Below are 26,439 nucleotides of genomic sequence, written 5' to 3'. Positions count from 1 at the left end.
TTGTTCTATTTGATCCTGAAATCGAGTTAAATTTTCGTAGGAGAATAAGGCAACCAAGAGTTGTTTTGGCAGAAAATGAACCACCGCGCATCGAAGGAGTCGGTGAGGACAATAATGAGGCACCCGCTTATAAATCCATTCTGGAATGTGCCCAACCATCTATCAAAGGAAGCTAGACCAAGCATCATTAATCCAACAGTGGTAGCAAACCATTTTGAGATAAAGTCTGCCATAATTCAAATGATCTAAAACCCAGTCCAATTCGTTGGAACCCCAATTGACGATACAATTGCCCACATTGAAAATTTCCTAGAAATTTGTGATACTTTAAACATCAGGGAGTTTTTGATGACGTTATTTGTCTGCATTTTTTCCTTCTTCACTTAGAGATAAATCTAAAGCATGGCTGAATTGTTTATCTTAAGTTTCTATCACAACATGGGAGGATATGGCGAAAACATTTCTCACCAAATATTTCCCTCCTTCAAAGTCGATGAAGCTTAGAACCGACATTACCACTTTTGCTTGAGATGAGCAAGAATCACTGTATGAGGCATGGGAGCGTTACAAGGACCTGCTAAGGAGATGCCCACATCATAAATTACCCGACTGGCTTGTGGTACAAACTTTTTACTATGACTTATTGTCTTCTAATTGCACTATGTTAGATGCAGCCGCAGGTGGAAATCTCTTGCGCAAATCACGTGAAGAGAGATATGAATTATTTGAAGAAATGGCTTCTTGCAGCTACCATCCTCAATCTGAGAGGAATATGCCATGAAATCTGCGGAATCCATCAAGTAGGCGTGTTCACTGTGATGGCAGCTTAGTTGGAGGCTATGAATAAGAAAATTTATAGTTTGAGTGTAGGAAATTCTACGATGAACATTCAAGAGGTGTTCTGTGACACAATTGGAGGTGAGAATTTCACCAAAGATTGTCAAAATGGGAATCCTTTCTATGTACCAGATGGAGCGCTAGTGAACCATGTAGGGAGCCAAAATCTCCCTATGAATAGCCCATATTCGAATACATATAATCTTGGGGTGGCCAGAATAATCAATCTCAACCACATGAAAAACAAATTTATGGAAAGAAACCTCATGGGAAAATACTCACCCGGGATAGACTTGGTTCGTGGACAACAAAATTTGTCCATTATGCCAGAATTTGGATGAATCAAATGCACATTTATTTTTTCAATGTAGGGTGTCCAGCGGTTTATGGAACCGAGTTCGAGTGTGGCTTGGCATGAAGAAGATGACGAGTTCACAACATTCTATCTTGCAAGCGTATAGGAGGCAGTACAGGGGATCTTCGAAAATAGCAAAGATGAGAATGGTGGAATTAGCAGCATCTATGTACCAGGTGTGGACGATACGTAATAGAGCAGCGTTTGAGGGCATTAGCCCAGTAATAGATGAAATGTTCTTTAGAGTTCAGATTTTAGTATTTAGTTGTATTCCTTATATACCTCAAATAGACTGTGATTGATTGTATTACTGCCTCATCAAGGTTGTTGTCTATTTGAGCTTGTGTATCTCCTGGGGATACCCAGTGTATCTTGTATTTTTACCCTATTTTAATGAAGCTATTTTCATTAAAAAAAAATGCAAAACCAAGATGCGACTATAAGAGGATTGGAGAACCAGATAGTGCAGCTAGAGAAAATGATATCAAATAGAGAGCCTGGGATCTTGCCCAGTGACACTGAAAAAAATCCAAAGGAGCAAGTCAAGGCAATTGAGCTGCGGAGTGAGAAGAAATTAGAAACCAAGGTGACCGAACCAAAAGAGAACCCGGATTATGGATCACCAGAAGCATCAAAAGGTAAGTTATCTGACCCTACACAAACACCCACATTACAGTCAAATATTATTATACCACCCCTTTTTCCTGCAGAACTTAAGAAAGCAAAGCTTGACACACAATTTTCAAAATTTCTTGAGGTGTTAAAAAAGTTACATATCAATATTTATTTTTTTCAATTCTTTGATGCAAATGCCCAACTATGCGAAATTCTTGAAGGAGATTCTCTCCGACAAGAGGAAGTTAAGAGAAACATGATTTGGTAATCTTGACGGAAAACTGTTCTGCACTGGTTCAGAATAAGATACCTCCAAAGCTAAAGGATCCAGGGAGTTTCTCTATCCCTTGCATGATCGGTGATATTCATTTTCGTGACGCCCTTTGTGACCTAGGTTCTAGCATTAATTTGATGTCATATTTTTTTCTTAGGAAACTGGGGCTAGGAGAACCAAAGACGACAAGAATATCATTGCAATTGGCGGATCCATCTATAAAAAATCCAAGGGAGATAATAGAAGGTGTGCTCATGAAAGTAGACAAATTCATATTTCCGGTGGATTTCGCAGTACTTGACATGGAAGAGGATTTGGACATGCCGCTTATCTTTGGAAGATCATTCCTGGCGACATGCAAAGAATTCATAGATATACAAAAAAGAGAGTTTTTGCTGAGAGTGGGGGAAGAAAAAATTTCTTTTGATGTTTTAATGCACTTAAATATTCACAGTTTGATGAATAATATTTTAAGATTGATATCATTGAGTTTCTTGTTAACAGCTTTGCACATGGTGCATTGACAAACCCGTTGGAATCTGCACTCATAAACACCCTGCAAGGAAGATGAAATTGACAAGGGCAAGGAAGACATCGTAGCTTATTTGGAGGAAAAACCACTATTGAAGAGGGGAGCTTGGCTTAGGCTAGGAGATCTAAGAAAGATGTAGGATTTGGTCCTTCCAAAATCAAGAATTGAGGAGCCACCGACGCTTGAACTTAAACCTTTACCTTCACATTTTAAGTACATATTTTTGGTTGAAAACAATAACTTAACTGTTATCATATATTCATCTCTGACAGATAGAATGGAAGCAAAGCTGTTGAACGTTCCAAAGGATCACAAGAATGCTTTCACTTGGAAGGTTGTAGATATTAAAAGATACACCCCTCAATATGTACGCACAAAATCTTGATGGAAGAGAGATTTAATCCTGTGGTCCAGCCCCAGAGAAGTCTCAACCCAAAAATTCAAGAGGTAGAAAAAGCTGAAATCATCAAACTTCTGGATGCAAGTATCATCTATCCTATCTCTGACAGTGCTTGGGTAAGTCCTATTCAGTGTGTACCAAAAAGGGTGGCATAACAGTGGTGAAAAATTATCAAAATGAATTAATACCAACTAAGACGATCACGGGTTGGCAGGTTTGTATTGACTATAGGAAATTGAATGATGCAACCCGTAAGGATCATTTCCCTCTCTCATTCATTGATCAAATATTAGAGAGGCTTGTCGGTCATGAATTCTACTACTTTTTAGATGGGTACTAGGGGTATAACCAAATCGCAATTGTACCAAAGGATCAAGATGAAACTACATTCACGTGTCCATATGATACTTTTGCTTGTAGGCCCTTGCCTTTTTGCTTATGCAATGCCCCTGCCACTTTTCAGAGATGCATGACCACAATATTTCATGATATGATTGAAAATTTTCTGGAAATATTTATGGATGATTTCTTTATTTTAGGTCCTTATTTTGACGCATGTTTGAATAACTTGAACACTGTCTTGTTGCGATGCGAGGAGAGAAAATTAGTGCTGAACTAGGAGAAGTGTCATTTATGGTGCAAGAAGGAATCGTGCTGGTCATTCAGAACCTACATCCACCGACATCAGTAAAGGGAGTTCGAAGTTTTTTAGGCCATGTCAATTTTTATTGGCGTTTTACAAGGTTTTTAAAAAATTGCAAAACCTCTATCTTCTTTATTGATGAAAGGTGTACCATTTTGACTTTATGCGAATTGTGTGGAGGCATTTGAGACCCTGAGGGAACGACTGGTGACTGCACCAGTATTGACAGCACCAGATTAGAACTTACCCTTCGAGGTAATGTGTGATGTCAGCGACACTACGGTGAGAGCTATGTTGGGACAATGGGTAAACAAGTTATTTCATACTATTTACTATGCCAGCAAAACTTTGAATGAAGCTCAACTGAATTATGTTACCATAGATAAAGAATTTCTAGCCATAGTTTTTGCTTTTGATAAATTTCATGCATACCTTATTTGTCCAAAGTAATTGTGTATACCAATCACTCGGAACTGAGATATTTACTTGCCAAAAAAATGCCAAATCGAGATTGATTCGGTGGATTTTACTTTTACAAGAGTTTGATTTAGATATAAGTGATAAGAAAGGAGTGGAGAATGTAGTTGCAAATCATTTGTCTCGATTAGATTGTGTTCATGATAATCCACAAAACTTGACTAATGATATTGATGACTGGCTCCCAGATGAACAACTGTTTGGACTTTGGAGTAGAAAATTCTCCATGATATGCGAATTATATATGTTAATTATCTCTTCACTGGAACACTCTCACCTAATATTTTTTTTCATCAAAAGAAAAAGTTTTTATCATATGTTAAGCATTACTTTTGGGAGGAGCCATTTATGTTCAAAATTTGTACTGATTCTATGATACGATACGGAGATGCATGGCAGAAATGGAGATGAGGAACATTTTGAGTTATTGTCATGATTGTGAGGTAGGAGGTCACTTTGGGCCAATCAAAACAACAGCAAAGGTACTCGAAAGTGGTTTTCTATTGTCCTAGTCTTTTTAAGGATGCACACACATTTATTGTTGCTTGTGATAGGTGTCAGCGTACAGGTAATATCTCTAACCAAAATGAAATGATATTGAATAACATTATTGAGTGTGAGATATTTGATGTTTGGGAATTCGACTTCATGGGACCATTTCCAAACTCATTTACAAAAAAAAAAAAAAAAATTTGGTCGCGGTCGATTATGTTTCAAAATGGGTTGAGGCGGAAGCTTGTGTAAAAAATGATGCAGGAGTTGTAACAAAATTTTTAAAAAAAATATTTTAACAGATTTGGTACACCCCGTGCAATCATTAGTGATGGTGGCACCCACTTTGGCAATAAGCTCTTTGAAAAACTTTTGAACAAATATGGTGTCATGCATAAAGTTTCCACCCCTTACCATTCTCAAACGAGTGGGCAAGTGGAAGTTTCCAATTGAGAAATCAAGAGAATTTTTGAGAAAATGGTGAGTGTAAATATGAAGGACTGTGCAATTCGTTTGGATGATGCTCTGTGGGCATATCAGACAACCTTTAAAACACCTAAAGACACTATACCTTATAGATTGCCTTTTGGTAAGGCGTGTCATTTACTAGTTGAATTAGAGCAAAAAATGTACTGGGCAATAAAAGCTCAAAACTTTGAATTTGTTTGTGCAAGTGAAAAGGGGTTGTTGGAGCTGAATAAGTTAGAACAGTGTCGAGGTCATGCATATGATATGGCACTGTCGTATAAAGAGCAAACAAAGAGGATACATGACAAACGTATACGACATAGAGAATTCAAGGAAGGTTATGCGGTTCTCGTATTCAATTCGCGCTTGCGATTATTTCCCAGAAAGCTCAAGTCTAGATGGTCTGGACCCTTTGTGATCACCAAAGTATACCCTTCGAATACAGTCGTTTTGAAGGATGCCAAGGATGGGATGTTCCCAGTCAACGCCAAACGTTTAAAGAACTACATGGGTGGCGAAATCAATCCAATGATTGACATCACCACATTCAATGACCAGGCATAATGATGATGATCAAAGTCGAGCTCTAGACTATAAAATGAGAATTAATTCTTCACCCTTTTTTCTCATTTTTTGTGTGTTTTATTTTTTTTATCCTGCTGAAAAAAATTAATTTTGGCAGAATTTTTCTCGCTCGAGCGGAAAAAACTCTTCGCTAGAGCGCGGAGAGTTCTGCCTCGAGACTTTTCAAAATAAAAAGTCACGCTAGGGCGTGTGAAAGTTACACGCCCCAGTGCGATGGGAAACGTAGATCCCCTTCTTATTTCCCACTTTCACAAGCCCAAATTTTCGATCCCCTCTCAACTCACTCTCAAATTTGGCCGCTCTCACCCCTTGTTCCTTCTTCAATTTACAAGAGATTCAAGAGCTTAAGCCCGGTTCCGCCATTCTCAACCTATGCCGCCCAAATGCTCCAAGATAACACAAGATTCCTCTTATTCGTCATCGATTATTGGGGGAAAATTTGTGTCTATTGAAGCCAAGAAAATATACGAGTATGCTAAAATTCATAGACGCCCTATTCCCGAGCGTGGGTTTGATTTTTCCCCTCGCCAAATGGGTATTCAATTTTATGTTATAGAGAGAAGTTGGGAAAATGTTTTTGCGCAACCGAAAGAGACCGTGGTGGGGGTGGTGCGTGAATTTTATGCCAATGCGACAAATAGGGAGGATAATAAGGCATTTTTAAGGGGAAAGATGGTGTCGTTTGATGAAGACACGTTGAATAGATTCTTAAAAACCCCACCAGTCGATGATATAGTGTATCAAGACTTGAAGGATAATCTGGATTACTTTGAGATTATCAACTATATATGTCATGAGGGTGCGGAGTGGAAAGATCCTAACAAGTTTTTGAACTTGCTCGAGTAGTTTTTGAAAGTTGAACCGGAACTTTGGTATGCATTTCTGGCCAAGCGCTTGATGCATGTTTTCCACACGAGTGATGTTCACACATAGCGACCGGTACTAGTCTATGCTCTCATGAAAAATTACCCGATCATTGTTGGTTGGCTGATCAATGCTTAGATTCGTCAGTCCATCCACGATTCCATTGTCCGATTGTCCTTCCCCACTATTATTTCTAAGTTATGCGCACAAGCTGGGGTCGTGTTTTGTGATGATGATGAATGGCTTAAGCCTATGAAACCCGTTGATGTCTTCAATATTAAAAGTAAGAGAGGTAAGAGAGCTCAAGATTTCCCACCATCCGATACAGAGGCGGGTGGTTCCAGTCAACCGAGGCCATTTGCACAATATGGAGTCGAGGAAAGCCAATGAAAAATTTGGCGATGCACACAACAATATGGACTACTTTTACTCCTTTCTTTGCCAATATCGTCTTTATCTATGAAAGCAAACTAAAGATTTATGTCATTTGTGAAAAATTTTGTGGGATTTGTGTTTGATACGTGTAATTAGGAGGAATGAGTTGCATGAGAGGTATATTTACACCGAATTGGTAAGTAAACCATCTTACACTCTTGAACGGATTCTACTTGAAGTGCATGACACTGGAAATAACATCACACACACACACACACACGTTCATGTACAATTTAGAAATGTCTTGTGAAAACTCCAAGTAGTATGCGACAACAATCTTTGAGAGTGTGTCTCAATTTCGCCGAGGCCTGAATGTGATCCATGAAATCATCCGCAAATCAGTCATTTATCATTATGTGTCTTAATTGTTTTCTTTTTGTAACCTATTTTTCTCGAGTGCGAGCAAAAAGTTCGTATGGGGAGGTTTATAGGTGTTTTTTTTACGTATTTTTTGTGCATCATATCGAGTCTGTTTTGCATGATTTTTTGTTGATTAAGTTGTCTAATCATAGAGTATATTGTACATTCGGAACACTCATCACGATGTTTGATGGGATAATTCATTAAAATGTCCCTAATATTTCAACCCTGTCCCAATTATGTCCCTAAAGAATTCATGGGGCTGAAATCGTCCCTCACATTTTAAAATGTGTCTCAAACATATCCTCCCGTTAACTCTCTCAGTTTGAACTAACGGAATAAACACGTGCTTGTCACGTGCTTGAGAAATTTCAGTTAAATACATCTCTTCATTCGTAACACAGCACTAATTCCCAAATCCATTATTACTGATATCTTTGCCCTAATACCCAAATCCATCTTTTTGATTTGTCTCCAAGCCAATGACTTCCCTCCGGTTTGGGCTTTGGCGGTGTCGGGACGATTTCGCCTTCGCAGCACCTCTATAAGTGATGTTTTTTTATGGAGCTGAGATGAATGCATTCAACCGATTTATTTTCTTTTTTTGGTTATATGTGAAAATCGATGCTTGCTTGTTTATGTTTTTTTTCTCGCAATGTTCTTACTTTTTCCAGCTACTAGTTGACTCTTCGTAATACAAATTGTTTTTCCCACTATCATCTTATTTAAAATGAAAATCCTTACACGGTAATTTCATAAAATGGCTTTAATCTATTTTTTTATGTAATTACTTAAAGTAATTCAGATTCACCATGAGTCGGTATGATTCAAATTATTCAAGTGCACCAAACTTTGAAGACATTTGTTTTAGATCAAGACCGATGTTATGTACTTGTGGTGTTGAACTCCCTTTAAAGACATCATGGACGCTGAATAACCCACGGAGGAGGTTTCGTGCATGCTCTAATTATGGTGTAATTGTCTATCATTTTTTTGTAATATAATTTAAATGATAAGGATATGTAATTTCAAGTTAAAAAATGTAATTTTTTTTCCCGCGCAGACACCTGCATACTGTGGTGCATTTCAATGGTGGGATCCAGATATGTGCAGTAGATCGAAACAAATAATACCTGGACTATAGAAAGAAATTACTGACTTGAAGGACGATAATGTTACATTAATGAAACATGTGAGAAATCTGTAAGATGAAGTTCGCAAGAAATAAGGAAAAATCAAAAGCTTAACAGCTACGAATGAATCTGCCAAGAAATTGAAGAGAATATTGTTCTGATTATTGCTGGACTTGTTTTGGTGTTGGTTTTGAGAAAATAAGTGTGAAGATGTTGGTAGCTAAAATTTTGGATGCACAACTGGTTTAAATGTTGCTAAAGATGATGCTAAGTAGTAGCTTGTTTCTTATGTAATGAACGAAGATGCAAAGTAGTTGTTTTTTTGTACCGTAGTGAATGTTGTTATGTATTACAAGCTTCTGCTACTGTTATGAATGATGTTCAACCATTCTTTAGTAACATGGTCTCATTTAATTAGTAGATGTGTTTTTAATGCTTGGGCAAATGTTGGAAGTGTGTCCGAGTTGTGTTATTCCAAGCTTCTGCATCTGTGTTGTAAATGCTTGGGCCAACGTATTCTAAGCTTATGCTACTGTTACGAATGTGATTTAGATCATGGGTATTGTGAATTCAATTTGGTGGAATTATTCAATGATGTTCATTCCACCACTGTCTATGTATCTAATCACAAAGGGGAAATGGAATTGAAAACAATACATAACACCAACATAGTCTCAAGACAATACTTCAACAAAGAAGTCTGGAAAACACCAATCCATGGTCCCAAAATAAGTATGCAAAAGAACTACTGAAACCCCCCAGCTTACAATAAAATTCTCACAAAAAACACAGATGGTCCATTACATCAACCACAACTCATCAACTACCAAGTTCAATCCTTCCCAGTTGAATGCTTTGAAGCACATGCAGATGATTGAGTATTGGAAACACGCCTCGCAGTCTCATGGACTTGGCTTGAGTGTCGCTTCTTTCGTTGATCATCTAATGATGCTCTGAGTTGCAAAACTGACAAAGTTTTTCCCCCTTTCATGAAGACAGGATTTTGCATATATTTGAACTGAGTGACATTGAAAACAAATTATTAGAGTAATGCTCTGAAGCATATTTTACTCACATGTACATATGAATTACATTATACTAACTTACATTGATAGTTTAACCCCCTCCTGCTCCAGTTTAACTCCCACCTACTCCACGAGATATCCCTCCAGCTCCAGTTGAGCCACGTCCTGCTCCGGTCGATCTACCTCCTGCTCCAGTTGAACTCCCACATACTCTATTAGATTTCCCTCCAGCTCCAGTTGAGCTCTGTCCTGCTCCGATCGATCTACCTCCTGCTCTAGTTGAACTCCCTCCTACTAACCTTCTCACCTGTGTCAAGAAAACCATCAACATTACTGATTGAAATCGAGAGTAAATAAAAGAAAGTTTAATCCAATTTACCGGCAATTTCTTCCTTTTACTCTGGGTTTCATCAACTGTATGTGTTGTTTGAATTTGTTGTGTTGGTTGTTCTTTTTGGACATTTTTGGGTTCTTTGCATGTCCTTTGGTTATGTCCAAATTCTCCACACCTTCTGCATTTACTAATTCTTCTTGCACCACACAGATGAGTTTGGCTAGAACTAGGAGGTTCATCTCGTTCCCTCCTTCGCAATTTAGCTGGTCTACCCACTTTTTCTTTAAACACCGGAAGAAACGGAGATGACAATGAAGTTTCAGGCCATAAATCAGGACCAGTGATTGGAAAAATCTATTTCTCATAGCATTTCTTATATGCATCAATCCCATAATATGAATGCACGTAATCAATTGGATCTTGATACTTGTACCAAATTGCACAAACTGCATGCTGGCAAGGGATGCCAGTCAAGTCCCACCTCCTACAACTGCACGAATTTGTACCAAAGTCGACTGTGTGTTAACAGGTAGTCCTTTAACCTGGAAATGTGTATGATCAGCTTGTATTGGACTGTGTTGTGATGCGTCATAGCAAATTTGCTCCAAAACCTTTTTAATCTTCTGACAAATCTTCTTATCCCATTTCTCAGCCTTCTCTCGGTTAAGCTAAAATCAAACCATGAGCAAATTTCTTATAGCCTCAAACATTGGAATAATTGGCTTCTCTCTGGACTCCAAGATGAAACTGTTGAAGCACTCACACATATTATTCAAAAGTGCATCACATTTGGAGGTTGGCCTAAAATGTAACTTGGACCACTGCTCCACGGGTTTCTTAGCCAACCACTCGTACGCTTTCACATCAATTTCTTTCATCTCTTCCATCCTCAGACAAAATTCTGCAATTTTTGTTGCTTTGTCTACTGCCCAAAGTGAATTTCTAATAGACATACCTGGAAACCATCTCTTTTCATGTTAGTATGAAAATGCCTAACACAAAAGCGATTGTCAGCATCAGGAAACAAGCTTTCAAATGTTGGAATCAGGCCATTTTGTTTGTCTGGAATGAATGTCCATCCATGTCCATCTCCAAAGCCTAGATCAATGTCCAACAATTGCAGAAACCACATCCAACTATCTTTTGTTTCTCTTTCAACCAAGGCATAGGAAATAGGGAAGATATTATTATTGGGATCTAGCCCAACCGCCGCTTACAATTGTCCATCATTCTTACTTTTAAGAAAGCATCAATCAACACCAACCAGAGGTCTACATGAATTTTTAAATCCTTCTTTGCATGCTGAAAAACATATGTGCATACGCTAAAACCTTGGTCCATCTGCATCCTCAGTCACTTTTAAAATTACTATAGAATTCGGATCTACCCTCACCAACTCTGCACAATAATTTTTGATCTTGCTAAATTGTTGGCTAATAGAACCCTCGACCATTTCATGAGCTTTCTTCTTGGCAAGGTAAGCCATTTTCCTAGAAACACACAACATTAAGCTGTCGAAAATATCATCTTTGAAAGTTGTAGTCCCCAAATTTGAGTTCGATTTAAACTTGTTGACAAAAGTCTTTTCCAGCCAAGTTGAGGTTGCAGTTCTATTACCATTATCCCAAAAACAATTCTTGTGGTTTGGTTGAAAAGTCTTTATCTGGCAACAACTATCATGGCCCATTGGTTACACATGAATCACTCAATCACAACTTTCATTTATGCACTTTCCCTACAATCGCTTCTTATCGACTTTAACGAAACTAACAAACCTTCCTCGTCTGATGCAATGACTTTCAATGGCAAATTTAGCCTCATCTCTTGAACTAAAAATCATACCAACCTGCAAGTCAGGGTTATCTGCATCCTTAATGAGGTTGAACAAAGGAAATATCTGGGCTTCAGAATCTTCATCATCAGAACCCAAGTCACTGACCAATTCATCGATATCAACACAATTAGCATCACCTTCTACATCCTGCAAAAATATTGATATACTTATTCAGCATTAAAGACTAAAAACTTAAAAAATGATTAATCTAAGAATATATATTTAATTAACCAAGATGCGCAATAAACCAACCTGCATCCGAGATAGAACCTCATTTCTCACCACACCATTATCAATAGCCGCTCTGTTGTCTAGAATTTCAACATCATGATCAATGTGACTAAAAAAAATTCTATCATCTTCATCAAACTCGTACCCACTGTCTTGAAAATCTTCATCGTCCTCATCATCATCTGATCCACTCCCATCAAGATCTGATCCACTTCCATCAATATTTGAATCACTTCCATCAGCATTTGATTCACTTCCAATCTCATGTGATCGATCGGATACTATAATTACTTTACTAACGTCTTATACATGTATCTCCACTTCAAAGTTATCTGGGATGTACTGTGTAACGGCCAATAAATCCTCGTCATTATCCAAATATCGACCTTTCTTAGAATTAGGTCCCAATTTGTGCCAGAATCGAAACTTCTTTTTATCTCCTAGACCTAATTCTTCCACAACTCCCAATAAATGCAGCATCCGGATCTTCTGCTTGTTGAGGAAGTCAATATACTCAATACTCCCTCCTAAATATTCCTTCCATGCACTTGTCCCCTTTGTTGTTCCATTGAAATACAATTTTCAGTAAAGCTGTCATGTTCTCCAAGATAATCTTAAAATAAAAACAAATAAACAAATACAAGTTTATGAGTGTCGTTTACAAAGTAATTAAAAAATAATTATATAACTTAAATATTGAAAATGGACATAAAATACCATAGTCTGAGGTTGAATTCAAAGCAATTTTACTTCGTCTAGCCATCACAGCTAAATACAGAATGTATCTTCACTGTTCATTATAACAACAAGTGCTAAAATGAGTTTTCAACAAAAAAAATAGTATGATACTTAAACAAATGCAATTGTTAGGGAATTTTAAGCCAAATTAAAGTTAATAATATCTCCGAATCTCGCAGGTGAGTATAAAAGAAAAATTCAAGCTTCACTCTGAGAAAGAAGAGAATAATAGGCAGAAACAAACTTACAGTAATTGATTGTTGAAGATGCAGCTCCAGGCGACGTCTTGCATCCCACCACTGGAGCAAAGGCGACGACTTGGAGAGAAATCGAGAGCCAAAGATTTGGGAATTAGGGTTCACATATAATAGGAACGAGAAATCGAGAGCAAAAGTAAAAAAAAAATTAAAATTTATTTCCTTCCATGCTTGGTTGATGATAAGGATTTAATTATGTTTAACTTATAATTTCCCTTTAAGATGAGATTAGCACCCGAAGTCTCCCGTCAGAATTTCAAAGCTTTATAGAAGTTGGAAAAATGAAAATGGCGTGAATGTGTATATTATGATATCTTCCCCTCAAGATACTGATGTCCAAGTGAAAGGGCTAGAAAAGAGGTGAAAAATAATATAAATATAATCCTATTTGCATTTTAGTCCCTGTGCTTTGGAATATTTTCAAATTAGTCCCCGGACAAGCGATTTAATTCAATTTCAATCCTAAATAATTTAAGAATATTAGAATTTAATTATAAACTCTAAATATTCTCAAATTAAATATTCTTGGATTAAAATTAAATAATCTAGTCTTACAAAAGGATTTGGAATTAGGGTTCACATAGATAAGGAACGTGTGGATTCGGGGCTTTTAATTGGGGGTGCAATATCACGTGACAAACACGTGTTGATTCCGTTAGTTCAAACCGAGAGAGTTAACGGGAGGATATGTTTGAGACACATTTTAAAATGTGAGGGACGATTTCAGCCCCATGAATTCTTTAGGGACATAATTGGGACATGGTTTAAACATTAGGGACATTTTAATGAATTATCCCATGTTTGATCATTTGTAGGAAAAAAAAAAGAGTGAATTGAGGCAGTACAGGGCGCGGCCCAGCCCGCCTGTTTATATTTGTGGCAAAAGTCAAAACCCCGCGCGCTCTAGCGCTACAATTTGCAGGCATTCCAAGGTGCAAAACAGAACTTTGTGCGCTCTAGCCGGCAATTCTGCAAGGTCTAGCGCATCCAGCCGCGCCACAGTGGTACATTTTGCATGCTCCAGCGCGCCCGGATGAAAAATGTTCAGCAAAAACATAACTTTGTGCGCTCCATCCAGCAAATTAGTGCGCCCCAGCGTGCTCGGGGTTAAGAAAACTTTTACGCGGATTTTAAAAAGGAAAGAAAGAAAGGGAGGACTCTAGGATGCGTAAAAGACGAAAAACAAAGTCAGTGAAAAAAAAGTGTTGAACACGTAACAAAGGAGAGAGAGAGGCGGCCGAACAACAAGCGAAGGAAAATGAAGAATACTCGAGATTTCACAGCGTTTTCGAACTTCTTCTTTATTTTACTAGTCTATCATTATTGCTTTTGGAAACAACTTGTTTTGGTTGAATTTTATGATGAATTTCAATAATTAAAATTCATCTTTGTTGGAATTTAGGGGATCCTACCCCGAAACACACATGTGTGATTGAGATTTGGACCATTTATTTCTTCTATTCTATGAACATTGATTGTGTCATTGTATTTATTTTTTATATTGGAGCATAGCTAATTTCTTCATAAATCTATGTTTTGTGAATGACATCAAAAGGTGGATTCATAATGAGAGCGAGTGACATAATCCGTGGATTTACAACACACACAGATATATGGTGTTGAATATATGTTGATGGCTATAGTCCAATAGGTCGAAAGTTATGAGATTTCAAGGAGCGCAATGCAATCAATAGTGATAAATAGTCAAATACATTTGGCTATTTTATTAAACTAGTAAACAACACGTGCGATGCACGTGGTGAGACTTTGATTATACAATATATTTATTTATTATATTTTATAATTATTGACATTTTCACGGCCTCATAATAAAAATCAATTAAACTTTAATTATTAATTATGAAAATCACTGAAATAATACAATGATTTTTTTTCACGTTTAGTCATGTTAATGGTAAATTTGTATTTTCAATACTGTAACTTGAATATTTTCACTTTTAGTCATATTACGATGCATTTCCATTTTTAATCATGTCACTTATATATTATTTTTATTCTGATCATTTAACTCGCATGTTTTTTTTTGGTTCTGTTGTAGTATATATATTTTCATTTACAGTCATTAAAATATTATCCAAATATTGTGTGTGAAATTTTATATTATATAGTATACATAGTTTATCAATAATTTTTACCAATAGTTTGTGTATCAAAATGAATATTTTTGTTATTTTATTCACTTTTAGTTTTTGTCATTTTATTCACACTTTTATGGTATAATAAATTAAATACATATTTTTTGAAGTTATATATATTCAGCTGCCCAACCAATGATGCCCAGCTCATACCCGACAACTAAAATCCGGTAGTGGGTTTTAGTGATATGAAATTTTTTTTAAAAAAACAACTAAAACCCGGTATCGGGTTTTAGTGGTCGGGGGCGAGTTGGGCAGGAATGGTTGGGCAGCTGAAAATTAATATAAATATATATATATATATATATTATCTATTACTAATATATATAAAAGTATGAATGGTGGACAAAGTTTTTGCATTGTGTATTTACCACTACTAATATATATAAAAGTATGAATGGTGGACAAAGTTTTTGCATTGTGTATTTACCACATTTTGGTGGAAAAATTGTGTAAAAATTAGGGTCAAATTTGGGATATTTAATTTGTGAAGAATCAATGTGTTGCTTATTCATTAAATTGATGCATTTATTTTTTGAATCATTCAATACAACATTTTAATTGATTTTCATCATATTCTCATAAAACATGAGAAGAAAATTATAGATATAAAATATTTCTATCATCTATATATATTTATATATATATATAAATCATTTAGGAATAAAATAACAAAAAATTGTGTTGTAAATTTGGTACTATTTCCTTAAATTGTGTATAGTTTTGATTAATTTTATGGACATCGTCTTCATAATTCTTTGAAAATCTTTAAAAAATTATATATAAAAGTGAATATTTGTTTGACAAGGTAAAAAAGTCTTTTTCATTGAAATTATGAAAAAGGAATGTGTATTTAATCGATTCTATCTATAAAAATGTAGATAGAAATAAAAAAAATTTATTTGAGAAATAACATTTAAGACTCGAGCATATTTTTGTAATTTTATTCACTTTTACTTTTTGTCATTTATTCACACTTTAATGGTATAATATAATAAATTAAATATATATATATTTTTTAAGTAAGTTTACTCTAATTTTACCATAAATATTTATTTATTTTTCAAAACTTTTTAATATAATTTTTCGATTACAATAATTTATTCCTTGATCGAATATTATTACAAAATTTTATATTGGAATATTGAAAATACATGAATGAAATGAAAAAAAAAAACATATAATAACATATGAAATTTATGTGTAGTAAATTTTGTGAAAATTTGGCACAATTAATAGTAGAAAGGGAGTAAAGTGGAAGTTATAGGCTAATGAATAAATTTAAAATGTGAAAAAAATTAAAAGAAAATAGGCTAATGAACAAATTAATTAAAAAAATAAATCTTAATTATTCTCATTACTAATTTAAATAAAACTAATTTATATTTAATTTTTAACAATATTGCTGCTCAATTTTTATGGTGTGTAACCGTTAGACATCCGATTTGTGTAATTTAGTATTCAATAAACATTTGGATTTTTTTTCACCTTCCAAAAGTAGAATAGTTTACATTATAAAAATATTAGCCAAATATTGTGTGTGAAATTTTATATTATATAGTATATGATCGAGCAAATACTAACACTTAATTTCAATATAATTATCTCTCTTTTATGCCCAAAATTATCTCAAGTGCACGACTCAAGTTATAGAAAAGTGTACTGAGTACGAGTATCGTCCTCAGGCACTACGTCACAATAATTCAATTATTCAATTTCTCTACCCAAAGTAACGAAAATTTGATCATTGATTATTCTAAAATTATAAAGTAAAGAATTTAATTTAAAAATTACTTGAATGAAAATAAAATAAACCACAGCAATGCTTAGCGCAGAAAAATATAATATGAGGAAATTTTGTTAGAATCTCGGTTCACCTTCCCCTTAATTGAATTTGGACGATTGAAATTACTTTTACACTCATAAATTTGACAAGATCTCCTGAAATATCGACACTCTCTCTCGAGTTTATGCCAATCTAATTCAAGTTAATGAAACAATCAAATCTCTTTGATTATTTATCATTACTGATTGCTTTGCGTTCATTGAATTCCTACAACTTTCAACTTGGTGGTCTATGGTTATCAACATGTACTAAATATCATATCTCTATGCATATTTTAAGTCCATGGATTTTATCACTCGTCCTAATCATGAATCTATCTCTCGACAGTAATTCACAATCTACGAATCTATATTAAAGTTAGCTACTCCTCAACATAGAATAATAAACCATGATAAAATCAAATACTCATATAAAACTCAATCAATTCGTCCAACGATTCAATCACAACAACATGTTTCGGGGTTAGGATCCCCTAAATTCCAACAAAATAGAGTTTAGCTACTACAACTCATAATAACATTCAAACTAATAAAGTTTTCAACATAAAATTTCTGAAAAATTGAAGAAGAAAAACTCCCAACGAGAAGAAGAAGAAGAATCGATCTTCAGAGCCGCCTCCGCCTTGCTTTGCTGTGTTTTTCCAACCCTAAAAACATCTGAAAATCTTTTATATATATTACCCTCAGAGTCCTTTCCATCTAAAATTCACGAAATAAAGTTCTCCAAAAATCACGCGCCGGCGCTCGGTCTGCACAATGTCACCGACCAAGCGCTCAAAATTCTTCAACTCACTGCCTGACCACAATATGCCAGCGCTCGGTCTCCTCTTTTCTGCAGACCGAGCGCACCTCCTTCTGAAGCCAGAAAAAATGATTTTTTTCCGTTTTCCTGCCAATTTAACTATGAATCAATAGGAGTAAACAAAACACATAAAACTACACTAAATGCAAACAAAATTAGAAAAATACTAACAAGACCACAAGGAACTAATGCAAAACATCAAGAAAACGAACAATAAAACACGAAAAAACGACTTTTATCAACCTCCCCAAACTAACCTTTTGCTTGCCCTCAAGAAAAATAGGTGACAAAATAGAATGCAAACACAAACACAACAACACGACACGACACAACGATAAAGGTGGATGAACTCAAACTTTCCAAGCCTCAGAATTTCTTCCAAAAGATTACAAAATCATGTCAATCTACTAACATTTTGAAAATAAAAATAAAAAAAAAAAAAACTGGAAAACCTTGTAAACTCCTAAATCCCGCAACTCGCGTTTCAACATGCCTTCCTGCAAATTCAATTCACACATTCAAAGATCATGAAGACTTTTTAGGTATTACAGGCTCAAAGATGAGAGAAATTCAATGATACACACTTCACATTGGTTTAACTCAAAGAATTACAGTGTGTGCGTGTTTTGATCAAAAATCCATACTCATTAAAAGTGTCTATCAACTATCCATAGGCTAAATTCTCGCAACTCTTCTCCACTAGTATATTGGGCAACTGTGACTCGGTCAATAGGTCTTAAAAAGTTTATAATATTAGGCCTGGTTTATTACTACAAACGAAGGATATCGATTCAAATAAGGAAATAAGTTACAACCAACTATTCATTTTCATTTCCTTCTTCTTTCTCCTTCTAATTCACTTCATCAATCCATTGACTTCACTACTTTTGCATATTTGTCTTTTCATTTCAACTCTTTTTTTTTTCAAACACACCATTTCACTTTGCAGTTACAATTCCGGAGCATATACAATTCTCACATTCAACTTACTCCCTTTAGGGTGGAAAATAGTGTTTAGGATATTCTATGGTAGTGAGTGTATGACTATGAAAAAAATAACGAATGGGGTTTATCACACGTTTTCACGCATGTCATTCGATTTCAATAAAGATCAAAGAAGGTACTAGAGATAGAATGTATCGGATGGGTAGCTTGAAAGGCTCAAACGATTCACATAAAGATTGCCTAAATCATTCCTAATCATAGTTATGCTCGTATTGCGCCTCGAAGAGTGTCCGAACTAGTTCTAGACAAGTCTCAATTCACAATTAAATCATACAAATTTCAACCAGTGCAGAAATGAACAATCATCAGCAGTAAACGATGATTTTCAACAGATTACCGATTTTCGTACCTCATGTACTCATAAACATTGTGAAGGCTCAACAGGGCAATTAAGGATAAAGTTAATTCAAGAGAAACTAGGCCCAAAAATTCAAACAATGCCTCAATCCCATCCAAGTTTGTACGTTTCAAATTCAGACTCGAGCATATATCACAAAGTATATAAAGATCTATTTATCTACTTGGTTCTACCAGTAAAAAAAAAATTCAGAAGAAGAAGATACTCATGGATTTCAGCTACCAAACACAAAAAAAATTTTCATCACTGGCTTTTATGATTTCATCCACAAATGCATGCATAACTCAACACAAAACAAAAGATAACGACAAAATGCTTGAAAACATAAAAGACACCCTCCCCAAACTAACATCTAACAGTGTCCCCAATGCTAGACAAACGAAACAAAACAAACAAACCGATAATGCAAAACACACAAAACATAAAATAAAAAAAAAAGAAAACAAAAACTCCCTTGATTATTGGTCCTCATCGTCGTCAGCGGCCTCGTCATCTGAATCCTCAGGAAAATTTTCTCGAAGAGCAGTGTATTGGAAATGGAACGAAAGGGGATATGGTGGCGGAGTAGGGTAGGCAGCAGGATCCATCCCGACATTAGAGATTAACGCTCGGAGCATAGCATCTTGGGACTCCAAGTGGGCAGCATTGACTTTCTGGTACTCATTCTGGTACTGAGCCCAAGCATACAGTTCATTGGTAGTCTCGGTAGCAGGGCGACAACTTGGCATTGGTTTTGGTACACGGCTCGTAGAGGTACTGGCCCCGGAACTTGGCTTCCCCTGCGATGTGAACTCTCGTAATCTGAAATTTTTCTTTGTCTTCACTAGTGAATTGTCCACATCCTGCATTGGATGTTGTCATTCCTCGTCGTCTCGCACGACAACTCCAGCTTGCACACACAGTGCGGAAACAATAGACGGAAAGAAAATGCCAATATTCGGTGAACGGATGGACGTGTACAACTCCTTGTTGATGAGTGTTCCGACATTGATTGGCCATTTTTTATGTAGAGCAAACAACAACAATGCTCTACTCATCACCACAACGTGTGTGTGGGTTACCGGCATCATCCTATGGGTGAGAAATGCATACCACAAAGCCAATTCCATTTCAAAAGTATTTTTCTCAAATGAAACAAACTTGACCGAGTCCTTCCAAACATTACCATCATAACACAGTTAAGCAGATACGAGATTATAATCCAGGTTAGCCTTAAATTCTTGGAATTGGCTATCGTCGACTGCCGGAGTTTGAAATAAAGAATTAATAGTGTCAGGGTCGAAAGAGACGAACTTACCCTGCACAAAAGCTTTGTTATCAGTGCGTTCAGGGGCATTGTCATAGAATTCCCGTACCAACGGTATGATGGCCGCTTGAGGTTGGCGGCAGAACTCGGTCCATCCACGCTCAGTGATGCCGAGGGTGTGAGTGAGGTTCTCAGATAGATCTATGTCTCTCTCAGGAATCAGAGTCCGGTTGATCTTGGCGGCTTCATATTGTGATTTCGCCTCCATTGAAATAAACTTGCCATCAATAATGGTGGAGGACGAAGAAGAGGCACGAGAGGTGGCAATCTTGGCTCTCTTAGGACCCATCTTGATCGAAATCATAGAAATCAGAGAGAGTACCAGCGAATTTGATGGGAAACAGTGAGAAATATGAGGGAGAGGAGGCGTCTAGGGTTTAGAGTGAGAGAGAGATCGAGAGAGAATGAAAGGGGAAAGGGGATCGGGTCTTTTAATTGCTGATTTTGCGCGATGCGCTCGGTCTGCTCTTTTTAGCAGACCGAGCGCATACCCGATTTAAGAAAACAGAGAGTTAGGGGAGTTTTGGGCGCTCGGTCTGCTCTTTTTAGCAGACCGAGCGCACCCCCGTTTTAGCAAAATAGTAAGTTTGAGTATTTTTGGGCGCTCGGTCTGCTGAATTTAGTAGACCGAGCGCAACCCCTTTTGAATTTTTTTTTCACAAAAGTAAACGAAATTTGAACTTGCTAAAACTTAAAAGAACGGAAAATTAAAAAGTTCAAAGCAAAATAAAATAAATTAAAACAAAAAGAGAGTTAAGAGAGTAGTTCTCAATTTAGAGTCTAGAGCTCGACTGTTCTCCTCCCCAAACTAGTCTTGGTCAGTCAGTGTGGTAATGACTGGCGTGGAGTCGACATCACCCCCTACATAGTGTTTCTGGCTCTGAGAATTGACCGTGAAAGACTCATTTCTTGCATCCTTTATTTCAATGTCCCCCGATGGATACACCTTAGTGATTTTGTAAGGGCCGGACCACCGAGACTTCAAATTTCCAGGAAAGAGCCTCAACCTGGAGTTAAACAATAGAACTGCTTCTCCTTCCTTAAATTCTCTTTGACGAATGTGTCTGTCATGTATTCTCTTGGTCCTTTCTTTGTAGGACACCGCCATATCGTATGCTTGATCTCGAAATTCCTCAAAGTGGTTTAACTCAAGCAATCTCTTTTCTCCTGCAGCAGCAAATTCAAAATTCAATGATTTGATAGCCCAATATGCTCTATGCTCCAACTCAACTGGCAAATGACATGCCTTTCCAAACAACAGTCTATAAGGGGAGGTGCCTATAGGCGTTTTGAAAGCAGTCCTATAGGCCCATAATGCATCGTCAAGTCTAAGTGTCCAATCCTTTCTATTTGTACTCACACTTTTTTTTCCAAAATTTGCTTAATTTCTCGATTGGACACTTCTATTTGGCCACTTGTTTGGGGATGATAAGGAGTAGAAATTTTGTGCTTGACACCATATTTTTCAAAATTTTTTCAAAGAGTTTGTTACAAAAGTGGGTGCCACCATCACTAATAATTGCACGGGGTGTACCAAACCAGTTAAAAATATTTTTCTTCAAAAATTTTAGGACCACCTGTGCATCATTAGTTGCAAAAGCTTCAGCTTCTACCCGTTTAGAAACATAATTGACGGCGACCAAAATGTTTTTTTTTTTGTAAAAGAGTTTGGAAATGGTCTCATGAAGTCGATTTCCCACACATCAAATATCCCACACTCAATAATATTATTCAAAGACATTTCATGACGGTTTGAGATATTACCTATTCGCTAATATCTATCACACTCAATGACATAAGCACGTGCATCTTTAAAAAGATTGGGCCAATAAAACCCGCATTCAAGTACCTTAGCTGCCGTCTTGATAGGCCCAGCATGGCCACCTACCTCATGGTCATGACAATGACTAAGGATGCTTTTCATTTATCCTTCCGCCACATATCTCCGAATCGTAGAGTCAGCACAGATTTTAAACAAGAAAGGTTCTTCCCAAAAATAATGCTTTACATCTGACAGAAACTTTTTCTTTTGATGAAAAGACAAGTTATGTGGGAGTGTGCCCGTGACCAAATAATTTGCAAAATTAGCATACCACGGCGATTGTTCTATGGCAAACAACTTTTCATTAGGAAAACAATCATCTATGTCCTCAGTATCATTCTGTGCACAATCAGGAATGCATTCTAGTCTAGATAGGTGATCAGCGACAACATTTTCTACTCTTTTTTTTATCCTTTATCTCTATGTCAAATTCTTGCAAGAGTAGAATCCACCTAATCAACCTAGGTTTTGCATCTTTCTTAGCCAAAAGGTGTTTAATTGCAGAATGATCAGTGTATATAGTGATTTTTGAAAGTACAAGGTATGAATGAAACTTGTCTAGTGCAAAAACTACAGCTAGCAACTCCTTTTCAGTGGTAGCATAATTGAATTGAGCCTCATTCAAGGTTTTTCTAGCATAGTAAATAGCACGGAATACCTTGTCTATCCTCTGGCCAAGTACAGCTCCGACAGCCGAGTCGCTGGCATCACACATTACCTCAAATGGAAGATCCCAATCCGGTGAAGTCAGCACTGGTGCAGTCACCAATATTTCTCTCATAAATTCAAATGCCTGCAAACAAGTGGAATCAAAATTAAAAGGTGTATCTTTCATCAATAACGAAGACAGAGGTTTTGCAATTTTTGAAAAATCTTTAATGAACCGCCGATAAAAACCAGCATGGCCTAGAAAACTTCTGACTCCCTTGATCGTCGTCGGTGGAGGTAGATTCTGAATGACTTGCACCTTGGCCCTGTCCTCCTCGATTCCCTGCTCAGATATTCGGTGCCCTAATACAATACCTTCGGTCACCATGAAGTGACAATTCTCCCAATTGAGTACCAAGTTTGTTTCCTCACATCTCATCAAAACATTATTCAGACATGCATCAAAAGACTGACCAAAAATGGAAAAATCATCCATGAATATTTCTAGAAAATTTTCAACCATATTATGAAATATAGCATTCATGCATCTCTGAAAAGTTGCAGGAGCATTACAAAGACCAAAAGGCATGTGTCTATAGGCAAACGTACCATACGGGCAAGTGAAAGTTTTTTTATCCTGATCTTCAGGTGCAATCGCAATTTGATTGTATCCTGAATACCCATCTAAAAAACAATAAAATTCATACCCAGCAAGACTTTATTTGGTCAATGAAGGGGAGGGGAAAATGGTCTTTACGGGTTGCGTCATTTAATTTTCTATAGTCTATACACACGCCACCCTGTAACTGTCCTAGTAGGTATCAACTCATTTTGTTCATTCTTAATGACAGTTATCCCCCCTTTTTTCGGTACACATTGAACCGGACTCACCCATGCACTATCAAAAATGGGATAAATGATACCTGCATCCATAAGTTTTATCGTTTCAGCCTTTACTACTTCTTGCATCTTGGGATTTAATCTCCTATGTGGTTGGATCATGGGGTTGATGTTCTCTTCCATTAATATCTTGTGCATGCAGATAGATGGATTAATGCCTTTGATATCTGCGTCCTTCCAAGAAAACACACTCTTATGACTTTTGAGAAACCAGCAGTCTGGTCTTCATCTCACCTGTCAAAGAAGAAGAAATTATGACAGGTAAATTTCCATTCTCACCTAAAAATACATATTTGAGATGGGTATGTAATGGTTTCAATTCCACAGTTGGTGGTTCTTCAATGCTTGGTTTCTGGAAGACTAAATCCTTCCAGTCACCAAGATCTTCGAGTCTGAGCTTTCCACCTTTTCGCCATGACTGGTTATCATTCAAGTACGCCGTCATCTTTTCTATCTCGACATTGATTAAATCATCATGAGGAGTCGATAAAAGTGCAGCTTCTAATGGTTCCTGAAATGTATCCTGCACATAATCATATAAAAGTGAGTCCACAACATCAATCTGAAAACACTCTTCATTATTTTGTGAAAATTTAAGTGCATTAAACACATCAAAGGAGATTTTCTCCTCTCCCACTCTCAGATGTAGCTCTCCCTTTTGGACATCGATTAGTTCTTTCCTTGTTGCCAGGAAAGGTCTTCCCATAATAAGTGGCATGTCCAAATCTTCCTCCATATCAAGCACCACAAAATCCATCGGAAAGATGAATTTGTCGACTTTCACCAGCACATCTTCTATTATCCCTCTTGGATATTTGATAGACCTGTCCGCCAATTGCAATGACATCCTGGTGGATTTCGGCTCTCCCAAGCTCAGTTTCCTGAAGACATAATAGGGCATTAAGTTTATACTCGCACCCAAATCACACAAATCCTTATGAAATTGCACATCATTAATAACACAAGGGATAGAGAAACTCCCTGGATCTTTTTGCTTCGGTGGAATCTTGTTCTGAACTAGCGCAGAACAATTTTCTGTTAGACTGGTCATTTCATGCTCCTCCAATTTTTTCTTGTTGGAGAGAATTTCCTTCAAGAATTTCGCGTAACTGGGCATTTGCATCAATGCATCAACGAAGGGGATGTTTATATTCAATTTCTTGAATACTTCTAGGAATTTCGCAAATTGAGAATCTAGTTTGGCCTTCTTGAGAGCTGCAGGAAAATGTGGTGGAATAACAATATTTGACTGTGATGTGGGTGGTTATGTAGAATCAGAAGACTTGCCTACAGTTTTCCTTGGTGTAGCTGGTTCTGATTCTTTCTCGCCTTGTTTCTCACCTTCAATTATCTTCCCACTTCTCAATTCAACTGCTTTGACCTGCTCTTTTGGATTCTTTTCTGTGTCACTTGGTAAAGTGACCAGCTCTCTGCTGGACATCGCTTTAGCTAACTGCCCTATTTGATTTTCCAAGTTCTTAATCGATGCATCCTGATTCTGCATTCGGGTCTCAGTGGATGATATGAACTTCTGCATCATCTGTTCCATGCTTGAGTTCTCTTCTTGAGGTTGTCTTCCGTAGTTCTGATTCCCATATGACCTATTATTCTGTCCTCCCCACGAAAAGTTCGGATGCTGTTTCCACCCTGGATTATATGTGCTAGAGAATGGATCATTCCTAGGGCGGTTCTGATTTCCCACATGGTTCACCATTCCTCCTTCTGGCTGATATGAAGGATTTACTGTCTGACAATCTTTTGTGAAGTGTTTAGCACCACATTTCTCACACCACACTTCTTGAATACGCATCGCAGACTGCCCTAGAGTTAGCTCTTCAATTCTCTTATTCATGACTTCAAGCTGAGCTGCTACTGAGGTGAATGCATCAACTTGATGCATTCCTGTGGGTCTCCTGGCTGCATTCCTCTCTGATTGAGGATGATAGCTACTGGAAGCCATCTCTTCAATTAACTCATATCCGTCCTCTGGTGATTTTCGTAACAAATTTCCCCCTGCAGCTGCATCTAACATGGTGCGATTTGAGTGAGGAAGACCATAATAAAAAGTTTGTACCACAAGACCGTCTGGTAGTTGGTGATGTGGGCATCTCCTCATTAGATCTTTGTAATGCTCCCATGCTTCATATAGCGTTTCATGTTCTCCTTGAGCAAAGGTTGTGATGTCAGCTCTTAGCTTCATCGATTTAGATGGTGGAAAGTATTTGGTGAGGAACGCTTTGGCGAGATCATCCCAAGTGGTGATGGACCTGCAGGTAAATTCGTTAGCCATGCTTTAGCTTTATCTCGTAACGAAAAAGGGAATAAACGCAAACGAATAGCATCATCAGAAACTCCCTGCATCTTGAAAGTGTCACAGATTTCTAGAAAATTTTTCAGGTGAGCATATGGGTCATCTATTGTCATCCCACCAAACTGGACTGTGTTTTGCACTATTTGAATGATAGCAGGCTTTATTTCAAATTGATTTGCTGCTATGGCTGGCCTGATGATGCTTGGTCTGGAATTTTCGATGGATGGCAACGCACTATCCATCATGGATCTGTAGATAGGTGGTGTATTATTCTCTGCTTCTCCATCTCCACGAAGTCGTTCTTGTTCTGCCATTGCTTCTTTTTGTTGCCTTCTTCTTCTGCGAAAAGTTCTTTCAATTTCTGGATCAAAAGGCAAGAGTTCTGCTTCGGGTGAAT

General features: G+C 37.0%; 2 protein-coding genes and 2 non-coding genes across 4 annotated transcripts; 2 read left to right on the top strand and 2 right to left on the bottom strand.

The window, feature by feature from the left end:
• Positions 1 to 496: 496 nt before the first annotated feature.
• LOC140885737 (small nucleolar RNA R71) lies at positions 497 to 603 on the bottom strand. Its single transcript, XR_012151154.1, has one exon. It is a non-coding gene; the product is annotated as a small nucleolar RNA R71 (small nucleolar RNA).
• Positions 604 to 5,102: 4,499 nt separating this feature from the next.
• On the top strand, positions 5,103 to 5,657 carry LOC140879311 (uncharacterized). Its single transcript, XM_073282987.1, has one exon. The coding sequence runs from the start codon at positions 5,103 to 5,105 to the stop codon at positions 5,655 to 5,657; it is 555 nt and encodes a 184-aa protein (XP_073139088.1).
• A 15,512-nt stretch (positions 5,658 to 21,169) lies between these two features.
• Positions 21,170 to 25,931, bottom strand: LOC140879310 (uncharacterized). The gene is made up of 5 exons (XM_073282986.1): positions 25,019 to 25,931; positions 23,966 to 24,946; positions 23,352 to 23,515; positions 22,583 to 23,300; positions 21,170 to 21,528 (listed from the first exon to the last, which is right to left on the bottom strand). The coding sequence occupies exons 1-5, from the start codon at positions 25,929 to 25,931 to the stop codon at positions 21,170 to 21,172; spliced, it is 3,135 nt and encodes a 1,044-aa protein (XP_073139087.1).
• Positions 25,822 to 25,928, top strand: LOC140885833 (small nucleolar RNA R71). The gene has a single exon (XR_012151247.1). It is a non-coding gene; the product is annotated as a small nucleolar RNA R71 (small nucleolar RNA).
• Positions 25,932 to 26,439: the final 508 nt, after the last annotated feature.

Source organism: Henckelia pumila, chromosome 2 (assembly GCF_033568475.1).
Source record: "Henckelia pumila isolate YLH828 chromosome 2, ASM3356847v2, whole genome shotgun sequence".
NCBI classification, from domain to species: domain Eukaryota; kingdom Viridiplantae; phylum Streptophyta; class Magnoliopsida; order Lamiales; family Gesneriaceae; genus Henckelia; species Henckelia pumila.
The sequence above is the reverse complement of the archived record's forward strand: the minus strand, read 5'-3'. Positions and strand labels throughout refer to the sequence as shown.

Coding starts and splice junctions, on each gene's coding strand:
- LOC140879311 (XM_073282987.1), top strand. CDS start 5,103: ATGGTGAGTGTAAATATGAAGGACTGTGCAATTCGTTTGGATGATGCT.
- LOC140879310 (XM_073282986.1), bottom strand. CDS start 25,931: ATGAAGCTAAGAGCTGACATCACAACCTTTGCTCAAGGAGAACATGAA. Junction 24,947..25,018: donor TACACCAAGGAAAACTGTAG/GCAAGTCTTCTG, acceptor ATTTTCCTGCAG/CTCTCAAGAAGGCCAAACTA. Junction 21,529..22,582: donor GATAAAGGATAAAAAAAAGA/GTAGAAAATGTT, acceptor TTGCTGCTGCAG/GAGAAAAGAGATTGCTTGAG.